General features: G+C 33.0%; 1 protein-coding gene across 2 annotated transcripts in view; it reads right to left on the reverse strand.

Moving 5' to 3' along the window:
* The window catches only part of NECTIN3 (nectin cell adhesion molecule 3), a 112,152-nt gene that overhangs the window by 44,963 nt on the left and 53,431 nt on the right, over positions 1–13,758 (reverse strand). Inside the window, exons 6-8 of one of the 2 annotated variants that reach the window (XM_060198406.1) lie at positions 6,247–6,385; positions 3,655–3,739; positions 2,810–2,901 (exon numbers count right to left, since the gene is read on the reverse strand). In XM_060198406.1, coding sequence (XP_060054389.1) covers positions 2,848–2,901; positions 3,655–3,739; positions 6,247–6,385 — 278 coding nt within the window. In that variant the 3' untranslated portion in view covers positions 2,810–2,847. Of the gene's footprint in view, positions 1–2,809; positions 2,902–3,654; positions 3,740–6,246; positions 6,386–13,758 lie in introns of those variants that run through there. The other variant, XM_060198405.1, reaches the window with a different exon arrangement.

Below are 13,758 nucleotides of genomic sequence, written 5' to 3' on the forward strand. Positions count from 1 at the left end.
CTTTTTCTTTTTTTTCTTATTTTTTATTTTTTAACCAGAGCACTGCTCAGCTCTGGCTAGTGGTGGTGCAAGGTGCTGAACCTTAGAAATCTCAGGCATGCGAAATATGTTTGCATAACCATTATGTTATCTCCCTTTGCCCTAAAATTCACATTTTAAAATATAGGCAGTTTGTTGAGCATTATCATATACATTTACTACTAAAATTAAATCTCCATAAAGACTTTTATATCTTATCAAACAAATGTTCAAAAAAAAAAGAAAATGGATCTGTTTATTTCAAAACCTGAAATGCTATTCTGTTCAAAAAAGTTTCCTTGATGGAAACATGATGGCAGAGGACCTAGTGGGGGTTGTATTATTATGTGGAAAACTGAGAAATGTTATGCATGTATCAACTATTGTATTTATGTCAACTGTAAAACATTAATCCCCCAATAAAGAAAAAAATGAAAAAAATGTTTCCCAAATATTAAAAGACTCATTAAAAGTCATCTAAAAATTACCACTAAAGATATGGCTATCTAGAAGTAAAAATTTCATGATAATTTAAGAGATTGTAAGGGTATTTTTGGTCTTTAAGCCAAATAGTATTAATTTACTACAAAGTTATTATTTATGATAAGCCAAAATTACAAAATAACTTCAAAAGTCAACATTCCCTATAAAAGTCAACATTTCCTATAATACGACCACAAATAAAAATTCTGTTATGTTCATTGGTAAAGATAAGTAATAGTTTCTATCTCAAGGAACCTAGTAGTCTTGACATTACAAGAGTAAATGCTGAAACAGGGAACACCTTAATATTATAGTTTTATGTTTATGTTAAATTCCTCCATATCAGAAAATAAACTATTAGATTTTTTTTTTTCCTAAGACATTCCCTGGAAAAATTTAGCTGGTTTGGATTTTTTTTTCACCTTGTTATGTACAACTCTCCCAATATAAGGTTAAAAAATAAGTTATTCATAGAATGTACAGTGTCCTACAAAATCGTAATGCTAATTAAAATTTTATAACAGTGTTCAATATTTCATGATGGATCAGAAACAGAAAGAAATAAAGAAGTCTACAAATGTCAGCATTTAGCACTCTGCTAGAGGCCCTAATTTTCTGCAAAAAAAAAAATCATAATAAAAAAGTTAAAAAGGTGCTATTTACAGCAATTCTATATCTAGAAAATTCAAGAAAGCAAACAGACTTAACTGTAGAATAAGAAATGAGAAAGGAAGCTAGAAACTAAGTTTTTAAATGAAAGCATTTCATTATTCATTTAACAATGATTTCCAATATTATAAAATTTTAGTAGTATATGAGACTTGAGTATATGAGAGTATATGAGACTGAGCATGCTTAAAAAAAACCAAAGAAACACCTTAACATATCCCTCCCAGTGCCCTTCCATGTTCTTTCTGCCTACTATTATAGTTTTTACAAAGAGTCAGCTTCAAAGTAAAAACATTTCTATATGCTAATAATAACCAATTAGGGAAAGTTATGGGAGTAGGCTGAGGGAGCCCCACTGATAATCAAAATACTTATAAAATCATAAGAAAAATGGAAAACATATAGGCAGAAAGACTTTATTCTAATATATAATAACATCAAAACAGGATTAACTGCTTTGTAGATAGGGAGAATTGACATTATAATTATGAATATTGTCAATTCTCACCAAATGAGTAAGCTCCATAGAATTTTTATGGAACCAATTCTAAAGCTAACAGCAGAAGAGAAGTCAGGAAAATTTTGTGAAGGAAGAACAGAGATGAAAAAAATTGTGGTCCGGAAGGCGGCACAGTGAAAAAGCTTTGGACTCTCAAGCATGAGGTCCTGAGTTTGAACCTTGGCAGCACATGTCCAGTTCTTTCTCTCTCTTCCTATCTTTCTCATAAGTAAATAAATAAAATCTTTAAAAAAAAAAAAGAAAAAATTGAGCCACTAAATATCAAATCACAGCATAAAGCTATAGCAAATAAGTGTTATCTTGGTTTAGGAAGGGAAACAGAGCTATAGAACAAACAATTTCAGAAATATACCAATATATATGGGGAATTATTTTGTGACAGTTGCCCTCAAATCATGGAAGATGACTGACATACATAATTCATTGCCCTATTTGGGGTTGGGGGAAAGCTACTGTCATTTTAAACAAAAACGTTATTTAAAATACCCTCTACCAACATTAGAGTTTTATTTTTGCTTTTATCATTCTAAATCTTGTTTCAATGAGACAGATACAATTTCCAGAAGCCATAATGACAAAAACAGCATTTTGACTACATAAAAATTCAAATAGGTAGTTTACAGAACTAAAAATAATAAGCAATCACTTGTGAAAATTTATCCAGAAATCTAAAAAGCTTTCAAGTAAATTATTCTTCCATTTTACCAAATTGGAGGAAAAGAGTTCCACTAAAAAAAATATTTGGCAATGAAATTGGCTTTAATATATGATTTGTAGAATATAAATTGATCTAGCTGATTAAAATGTGAAAAATCCCATGTAAATAAAGGTAAAGTGATCCTATTTTCTTGCACATATTAGAGAAATGCATGCGTACAATAAGTATCTTCTCCACAGCAATTATTATTATAACAGAAAAAGTTCTAACAACTTAGAAAATCATTAGGTATTTTGTAGAATATCAACATGTTGAAAAAAATACACTCATTAAGAACAAGATAGAGAAGGATAGCAAAATACCTCAACTTAGGTGGTGTGCTGCTTTGTCATGCAAACCACCCAGGTTTGAACCCAGCTTCCAACCCCCTCTCCCTTTCTCTCTCTACCCCTCCCCCACCTCCCCATTCCCCCTTGCTACCAATCCAAACACAGAGACTTCAGGATGTATGGTCATTGAGTAACAGATGTTTCATGTAGCTCTCCTGATCAACCTGACAAAGCAACGAAAAGTTCCCTGAAAGCTCAACAAAATTCAAGCAGAATTTCTTCAGAAACTCACTAAGCCACAAGTAAGTCATAATCAGCAACTACATTTTCTTTCTTTTTCTAATTGCTATTGTAGTTATTATTGTTGTTATTGATGGCATCGTTGTTGGATAGGACAGAGAGAAACGGAGAGAGGAGGGGAAGACACAGAGAAACACTCTCTCCCTCTTCATCGCCTTTGAAGCCACTCCCCTGTAGGTGGGAGTGGCTCCAGTCCTCGTGCTTGGCGCCACCTGTGGTTAACCCACAGCGCTACTGCCCAACCCCCTACGTTTTCTTAACTAAAACCAAAACACCTAGTCTGAGTCAAATCTTTTTTTTTCTACTTTCCAACTTTTAGCAAACATTTAACTTGAAAATGTTAAGTAACCAAATTAGGTATTCTTAATACAATGCTGACTTGGCTGGTTATACTTATAACCTTTTTTTTTTTTAAACCAGAGCACTACTCAGCAGGGGGTACTGAAACTGGGATTGTGGAGCCAGTCTTTTTGCATAACCATTATGCTATCTACTCCCACCCCATTAGCTTTTCCTACCAATTTTTAGGTAAAAATTAACTCCCTGTTTTAGAAAAAACAGCTGGACAATTATTATGTATTATATGACATCTGATTTATAATAGTGCAAATTTGAGACAAATAACATACATGTTTTAGTACCTTTTATTTTAAATGTATTCAGGAATGTAGGCTTACCTGGTATAGCCCGTCTTTTTGAGCCAATGGAGGGGACTGGTCTTCATACACTGGTGGTGGTTTATGTGTGGGTGGGAGATCAATCCTGCATTAAAAAGATAAAAAATATGATTAGCACAGTGAAGAGAAGAAAGGAAATTTGCATTAAGCCTTGTAGATCTTCTCCAGGTCCATATTTATTTTAGCCTATATGTTTGATTTGTTTTTACATTTCTATTAACTATAAATGAAAAAAAATCAGTGATGTTAAAGATTTCAACATAGGAGAACAGTTTGATATTTAAATAAGGAACTCAAGTAGAAGCATTTTTTTTTTCACCTTGTACATGATCAGGTCTCTCAAATACTAAACACTCATATCCCTGTATCATTTTCAAAGAAAGTCAAATTTTATGTGTGTGATGGAAAGTCCTTTCCTCCAAAGTGTCCCAAAAGTAATTTTAAAAACCATTATCTTAAAATGATAAAGAAAGCAAGTTATACTGTATCTTATAAACACTACCAAAACTATTTTCAAAAGTCCTGGTCATTCTTAATCATCATCCAGAATATAAATCTTGCCAATTTACGGGCAAACTATCCTTTAGGGGATTGAATTACTTTCATCTAAATGATCTGTCTATAGAGTCTTACATGTTGATTTTCAATGATGCATACCTGAAAACTAAATGGTATAGTAAATTAACATTGCAATATTTTTTTCATAAATTTTAAACATTGTTTACTTAAAGCAAAATGGGGTTAAATAAGGTTGTAGTCCTCTGCAATTCAGAAAGTAATTAAATATATATTTTAATATAGATATTAAGATCACTAATTTCCAGGCTTTTGATTAGTAAATCAAGCATAAATGCTATCTGCAATGAAGGATACAGATAATAAAACATGTAGAGGCTGCCATAATTATAAATTCTAAGGTTTAAATACTTCAAAATGTAGGCATGACATTTCATTACAAACAATAAATGCTTATATGGATAATTGAAATTACAGAAAAGCCAAGATAAATTGGAAATAAAGATAAAGATAAAATGCTAATTACCCTTGAAGTATTAAAGAACTTCAGTCTTAAGAAGTCCTCTGAGTACTTTATACTTTTTTAGGTAGTCAATTGTTTTCATCTAACAAAAATCATAGCAAATTCTTATCTCTTAAGGAACTATAAAATACTTTGATGAAGTAACTGAGGTTCATGCATGTATGATTGAGTTTAGTATGATTTGTTGAAGGTAGTACAAATAATTTTATTCTAACAGAACTGAGATTAGCATACAGGTATCTTCAATTGAAAAGATTAATACTGTAAGTGGGTAATATTAGGGAAACAGGGACTGGCAAAACAGCATAATAATTAGGCAAAAGACTCCCATGCCAGATGCTCTGAGATCCCAGGTTTAATCCGTAGGACCACCAAATACCAGCGCTAAGTAGTGCTATATAGTCTGTCTCTCTCTCTTTCTCCCTCTCTCTCATTAAAATAAATTTACATGTAAAAGTACATTAAGGGAAAAGCAGACACAAGCACACAGTATTTTTTTAAGACAGAAGACATTCACTCTTTGAAAGCTATGTCCTAATATAAAAAGTAAGTAGGTAGAAAACTATCGCAGTGGGTTAAGTGCACGTGGCACAAAGCACAAGGACCTGCCTGCATAAGGATCCTGGTTAGAGCCCCAGGCTCCCCACCTGCTGGGGAGTCGCTTCACAGGAGGTGAAGCAGGTCTGCAGGTGTCTTTCTCTTGCCCTTTCTGTCTTCCCCTTTTCTCTCCATTTCTCTCTGTCCTATCCAACATGGATGACATCAATAACAACAATAATAACTACAACAACAAGGAAAAACAACAAGGGCAACAAAAGGGTAAATAAATATTAGAAAAAAAAACAATCCAGTAATATAGAACTTCACAATTCAATAACATTATTTTATTCTATTCTCATCACAACTATGTGGTGTTACTAGGAAAAGTACTACAAAAGTACTACAAAAGTTCTACAACTGTGTTAATGGAATTATAGCTAAGTGCAATTTCTATGTTATAATTTATAATTCTCTCAATGAATAGATAGCACTTTCTCTTGAAGTAATATATATATATGTATATATATATACATATATATATATATATATATATATATTAATTCACCAAGACCAAAATTCTCTTAAGGAAAATGTTTTAAAATACAATCTTTTTAGCAACTCTTAGTAGTTGATACACACATATGTAACTGGAAGGGTTAAATTTGCAAGATCTATCTTTTGATTACTTTATCCAAGGTCTAATTTTTTTTTAGAAGACAGGGCAACATAAATTGTCATTATGCTGACTTTTTGAAAGATGCCTGATGTACTGGAGATAAGTGTCTAATTTACTGTAGGTGAAATGGGTGCTTAGTACAATTTATCTGCTGCCTCTTGACACTATTTATCAAAATGTAGTCTGAGACTGTTTTTGAGCTCAGTCACTTCATTATGATCTCCTAGCATCCTAATGTGCACTGCTCAGACCCGTTACACAGGAGGTAACTGTAAAGTATCTAATGTATCCCAAATATTCATTGTTAAATATAGGCAGGAAAAAAAAAGGTACCCACACTTTGTCAAGATAGGATGGTCTCTTTTTTCGAGGAATGAGCAGCACAGTCACAAAGACAGCAATGATGAAAAGGGCGAGGATAGCTCCAATTATAGCTCCAGCTACTGCTATGGAAGAAGTCTGCTTAGATGGAACATCTGTAAAGTAATAAAAATTATGCTATTCAATCAAATTTTAAGAAATCTTAGATCTGCACATCCTAACTTTCGTATGTGAATTATTTGAACCGTTTTCTATTTTTCTCTTTATTAGTAATTTACAATATTAGAATAGCTGGATTATAGTTCCATACCACATCTACCACCAAAATTCTGTGTGCCCAACCAAATAACCACCATAGTGCTGCCAGAGTGAAAGGTTGGCTACTTTTGTTTTGTTTCATTTTATTTTGCAGCTGTTTTCTAATGACAAGCTTTGAGAACCCCCCAGTTATCCATTTTAGTAGCATTACGCTACTTTTCTTTCTTAATGAGTCCTCAGTATTCTTAGTACTCTATATAATTTTGCTTCCCTGAAGTTGTTATCAATTAGATAAAAAAAAAAAAAGCCTCTATAATGTAGACAGATAGTTGTAGAGATGAAGGTTGGTCCATGTCTACAATCTTAGGGGAACTCTGGTGGATTGCAGTGGGGAGACTGAAGATTCTAAACTCTGGTGGTGGGAATGGTGGGAATTTAAACACCTGTTGACATGTAGTTTTTTTAAAATAAAGATAACCAAAAAAAGACAGAAAAAAAAAGCCTGTCTACTATATGTAAGCACAGAATGGCTATAGAGGAGAAAATGGAGAAAAAGATGAAAACTATTCTATGTATTTACTCTAAAAAATGATTTAAAAATTCTCTAATAGAGCTAAGCAAAAATATAGACATTTACCATACCCAGAATTTCATACCCAGTACAGTAAAAAAAAAGTATTGTAAATTTTTTGTATTGTAAAATATTATAAATATTGAGAGTACTTGTTATTTTTTTCAACTTCAGTATCACTTTATTAGGAGGTCTTGAAACTTTACATCAGGCTCAACCTGACGCTGTTAACTGGCTACGGAAGAAGGGCAAACGTTAGAAGAAGAAGAGGGAAGTTGATTTTTCATTTACAGGATTGCTGTTATGAGGGTATCTTTCTACATTTCTCCAAGAGAGGTTTCAGTACATTTCAACCTCCAACAAACTTCATGTCATTACACCATAGGGACTTAGATCTCTTCTCCCTTATGAGTCCCCAAATCTGCTGCAACCTCCATTGAGGTTTCACCCTGTACTGTCCTTTCTTTGTAAAACAGTACTTGTTACAGATAATGCCCATTAATTTATGCATAGTTAGTACAGCAATGTAAAATAACATTTTTCCTCCAAAATTAAATGCTAAGTATTCCCTGACTCCTGGCAACAGAATACTATATATGTAAATATAGATACATTTAAAATTTTTGAATTTCATTATTTTTCCCAGATTGCACCACAAAACTTAAAAGTGTTTTACACTCAAAAGTTAGCATTTCTGAAAAAAAAATTATCACTCTATTGCACGACTCCCTGAATAAGAGATGTTACTAATTATGGACATGAAAAACTAATTCTTTTGTTATTTTGATAATTTTGGTCATGTTAAATCCATAAATAACTTTTGGGTGACTAAGAATTTATAAAGTACCTTTATGCATGTCTTATTTTCCTAATCAATTTAAGATATGTAACATTCTAAAATTAAGATATTGAAGTTCTAAAGTAAAATATTATATCGATAGTCTTTTAACCAATGAGCCATAGCATATGGGGGGAGGAGGTTAGGATCAAATAGAAACATCCACCATTAGTACCTTTTCTTAGGTAGCCTATTTGGTAGTAAGAAGAAAGACTGCTTTGCCTTTTAGTTTTCACTTATGCTGACATTATTTTTGGTATTGATTCAAACATGGCACAATCAACTTGAAATGCATTTCACCTGCTCACATCTTATTTCTACCAAAATACATGTAGTAGCAATTTTTGGCTGTTTTTTAATTAAAATGTGAGACATATGTTTAGATTGCTATTAAGAATATTTCAATTGCAAAAATTTCTAGAGCTAACAATTCTGGATTATAATGGGTCATTACATTAGCCTCATATAAATCATTCATTTTTATAATCTTTCAAACACTGGATAGATTCTAACAGTATGTATTTTATATTTACTAATACATGCCTGACCTTTCTATTGCTCATTTCTCTAACGCCTTGCCTGTGTATATGCTAGCTGGGGAAAAAACTAAATCAAAAGCATATCAACTACTTTGATCTTGTATGAAAAAGATAGTTGGCATGAGCTAGGGATAATCTTCTACACTATCAGTTTCCCACTATATGTTATATTTTTGTATTCAGTCCTTTATAACAGACTGAAACCTAGTAAGATTATAACTAATGTCATGAATGGCACAAAAACATTTCTATCAATTATGCTGCATATTCCACACTAATTATTATTGTCCCTTAGTGCATTTTTTTTATTCTGCTAAGGAATAAAGTAGCTCAGTAGTTTTTTCCAAGCATAGACTTTAAATCAATGGCAAATAAATACACTTATAATACTTCTGAAATCATTTCCCATACCTTTGGGTAATAATTTGAAATTACTTCAAAGATTCTCAATGTACAGAACATTATAAATGAACCAAATCTCATACCTCCTCACTTAACTCTAGCAAATTTATGCCTTGGGTCCCAGAGTTCTCAAGTTCAATTCCTTGGACCATCAGAGATGGGATGTGTGGGGGCTGGGTGGGGACACACCTGGCTGAGTACCTGTGTTACAGTGCAGTGTCCCATGTTTGAGGCCCCAGTTCCCACCTGCAGGGGGAAAGCTTTGAGTGGTGAAGCAGTGTTGCAAGTATCTATCTCCCTCTCTATCTCCCCTTTCCCTCTCCATTTCAGACTCTCTCTATCCAATAAATAAATAAAGATAATAAAAAAATTTTTTAAAGAGATGTGATGGTCTCTCACAAAACAATTAAAAATAACAATCTTAACATAACTAAACTATTGATATTAAATTTGGTAATGCTATCTAAGCAATAAACATAATCAGATACTCAATGTCCTTTAATAATTCCCAATTATGAGTTTCAAGTCTAAGTAGGTATTATTTTTAAATACTTAAATTTATGGGTAATCCCATTCTGTCTGACTAGTCTTCGAATTTTTGGTTCTAGGATTCTATTGGGTTGTTGGAAAAGTCAATACAAGTGAGAATCAGTTATATGAATACTATATTTCTATTTAATGAGTATTTTCATTTCATCTGATTCCATTAATTCATTACTCATTTCTCCTCTTTAATCTGAATACCTTGTCTCGGTATCAAAATAGGCTTGTTACTATAAAAATAGGTAATTGGATTTAAAGTTAGGTATTATACTGTTTGTTAACTGAATAAGCTTGAATTACATAAACTGATTTTTTGCTAAATGCATGAGATATATTCATTATCTCCTGCTTTGAGTCTCCTACTATATATATATTTACTATACTATATATAATTGAAAGCATTGGTATTTTAAGGGTATTAACAAGTATTGAACACTAATATAAAAAAGGAAAGAATTGAACTCACTTGCATATACGTCAAAGATTTTTTTTTTGAATGAAAATTGAGAATTGGGGGGCTGGGCAGGGTAGCACAGCGGGTTAAGTGCATATGGTACAAAGTGCAAGGGCCAGCTTAAGAATACTGGTTAGAGCCCCCAGCTCCACACCTACAGGGGGTCGCTTCTCTCCTCCTCTGACTTCCCCTCCTCTCTTGATTTCTCTCTGTCCTAATCAACAACAGCAGCTATGACAACAAAAACAATAACTACAACAAGCTCAACAAGTGCAACAAAATTGGAAAAAATAGCCTCCAGGAGCAGTGGATTCATAGTGCAGGCACCCAGCACCAGTAATACCCCTGGAGGCAAAAAAAGAAAAGAGAAGAAAAGAAAGAAAGAAAGAAAGAAAGAAAGAAAGAAAGAAAGAAAGAAAGAAAGAAAGAGAAGATTGAGAATTTATAACCAACATTACTACCTCTCTGTTCACATAACCAAGTTATATATACTCTTTCAACAAAATAAGGAGAAAATCAATATATAAAACTGAACCTTTAAAACAACAAGCTAGTCTACTGAGTAATTGGCATAAAATACTGCCATAACCTATGGATGTCTTTCTAAATAAATCTATGCTTACAAGCAGAAAACAAAAGTGTTAAAAAAGATACTTAGTACTAGACGATTAGACAATGTGCCTCTCAAAAGAACAGCTTGTTACAACTATCGTGTTGTTGGAAGTCGTGCTGTATTCTTGTACAGAAAACAGAAAAATGTCATGACTCTTCCAACAACCCAATATATTTTCCCAAATATGTTGGCATGTCATCACCAGGATCAGAAAAAATACATCAATAACATAACAAAAATAAAGTCCATAATTAATAACATAGTGCCTATGTCTTTGGGAGAATCACAAGCCACACTGGAAAATATGGATGATGTAAGAAATCATTTTCAATGGCCAGGTAAGTGGCTCAGCAAGTAGAGCACTTGCACACCAGGTTCGATCCCAGGCTTAATTCCAGGCTCTCCATCTCTCAGATCCTCCTGTGTCTCTCTTGTGAAATAAGATAGATTTTTTATACCTTTTTGGAAAAAGTGCATATATAAATATTACAGATTTTAAGCTGAAGTAGTCTTATTGAAACAAGTGACTCAAAATGTGAAAAATTTTCAAAATTGCACCAAATTTACATGTGAAACCTGAGAAAATATTTTAAAATAAAACACCATTATTCTTTAAATATATAGATTTATTAAAGATAGAACCAGAGCATCACTTGGTGCAGGGAGTCATTTAGAATGGCTGAGTCTATCACTCTACAGACCCTCTTCACAATTATATTCATACCCTAGTCCTAGTAGAGGAAAACTTGTGTTTTCTCCAATCTTCATCCCCCCTAAAAACTCCAGTGACTCACAAGTTAATGTAATATCCTACAAACCTATTGTCTTCACCTTTTATATGTTCACATTAACACACTACCAATTTTCCCCACATATGCTTTTTCAGCAGAAAGTTTAAACACTTACTTTCTGTTAACAGGGCATTTAAGCTTTTACATCTATCCAAACAGTTTTTAAAATAGAAGTCTTCTACTTGGGTCAGGTCAGTCTCCTTAATCTTTCAATAAAGTACTAATCGCAACCTAACAGGTGCCAGGCCTTGTGCTAGGTGCTAGGAATGCAAGGATTTTTACAGTCACGGTTTCATGAAAGAAATCAGAATTCCCCCCAACAAATCAGAATCCATCCAAATATATCCTTCCAATGACACTGAGTATCATTTCTTCAACAAAGGATGAAGGACACATTAATGAAAACAAATATACCACATCTAATATATGTATTGGCACTGGTGGTCCTAGCTGTTTCAAATGTTAACATTCCACATGGGGTATCTATAATACATAATGGCAAGTGTGAATTAGGGTAGGCCCAGAATGAAATCAAATAGATTTCAAATCAAGTAGATTTCATTCTATTCAACTGTTACCATCTTGCGATATACTCCAGCTTAATGAAGGAATAACTTGTCTATGACTTAATAATTAAACATGCAAAGTTAATGAAATGGTACTCCAAGTCAGGAGAACATCTGACACATGGACCAAGAGAGGATCTCAAGTGTCAGATGTCTGTAAACAGGTAAGCATTTATTCTGAGTGTCATTCCTGCAAAGAATTAGAATGAATACTACTAATATCTGTACATATAAAAGGAAAAACCCATTAGTTAAGATATCTTACTAATATATACTCTATCGATAGCCACATTATGAAGTACATAAGAACTAATCAGATGTGACTAGAGTAAAAAGAAAAATTAAATCTCAAATACTAGACCAAATTATGAATAATAAAGCTCACCCTAAATCCATACTAAGTGAATAGTGGGGTATTGCTATTGGCATGACACTGAAAACATCAATGTCTTAAACATGATGACAAGCTCTAACAGTGGTTGGGAAGAAGGCTCCAATAAGAAACTTCTTACATTCAAATCTGTTAGTTTCTGAGAAGTAGCATTTCAGCTATCATATCTAAAAGTCAAGTGTCAAATACAGTGACCATGAAATCAGACCACTGAATCACTAAATTGCAAAGTATAAAACCAAGATTAATGACAAATGAAGCATACTCAATTGTGTGATGTAGCTTCTCAAAAGTATTTTAATGAGAAAACAGTTAACTTTTAAAATGAAGCAATTACATTGTTTTCCCAAATACATGTTAGTGGAAAATATTAATACTTGAAAAAAATCCTCCAAATTTTAAATATTTCCATTTTTTAAGTTTTTATAATGCATATAGCAAACTTTTCTAATAGCACATATATACTTTATACATTTATACATTTAGGAATATATACTACTTTTTAACCTTAAAGATAGTCAAAAACTTTTTTCAAAAAGACTGATGTAGAAGAGTGAAAACTAGATTAAAGTGTGATAATACGGTAGTCATAAGTTAATATAAATAAATATTAACAGCAGTTATAAATTCTAAAATAAAAAACAAAATTCCATAAAGCTATCTTAACATTTGATGAACTGACTAGCTTCCCAATGTATATGAGGGAAGAAAGGGAATTTCAGGTTAAAAAAAAAAAGTGACAGAATGGACATAACTATACAGACATCAAAGCACTGAGTATGGTAATGAACAAGAGTTCACATATCTAAACATATTAGATCTAAACTTTGAACACCAAGATTGCTAATGTTGAAATAAAAAAGTTATCTTCTGAAGAACACTATATCCTCTGTGAAGTAAGTTGGCCCTCAAACTTAAAACTTTGAGGATATAAAACAGGGGCCAAGGGAAGGGATAGATAGCATAATGGTTATGCAAAGAGACTCTCATGCCTGAGGCTCCAGAGTCCCAAATTCAATCCCCACACTATCATAAACCAGAGCTGAACAGTGCTCTGGTTTAAAAAAAAAAAAAAAAGCAATCAATCAATAGAAGAGGGAACAGGAGGGACTTGTTTACTTTGTTTTTTTCTGATTTGGATGTTTATAAGATCATTAATAGGCCATACAAAATACTCAACTTAAAATTGAGCAACACTTCATGTTGCTATGAAAAGAATCTTCTAGATTTATTGAATTTCAAGTGCCACTGGTGGTTGCCTTGGCAGTGTCAGGACAAATGATCTTGTAGTCCTTAGGGCCTGTGGGCTGGACCTTCCCTCCACTCTGATCCAAAGTGCTAAATCAATTATCACTGTCATGCCACAAGAAATTCAGATGTAGCTGGTATAATAAAAGATGACTGGGAAACTAAGCTAAAAACAAAAACTAAAATAAAGACAGGAAGCTGGGCAGTGGCACGCCAGGTTGAGGTGAATATACAACACTACCAGGTCCCTGTTCCCCACCTGCAAGGGGAAGTTTCACAAGCGGTGAAACAGTTCTACAGGTCATCTCTCTCTC

The sequence above is a fragment of the Erinaceus europaeus genome, chromosome 9 (genome assembly GCF_950295315.1).
Source record: "Erinaceus europaeus chromosome 9, mEriEur2.1, whole genome shotgun sequence".
Lineage (NCBI taxonomy): Eukaryota > Metazoa > Chordata > Mammalia > Eulipotyphla > Erinaceidae > Erinaceus > Erinaceus europaeus.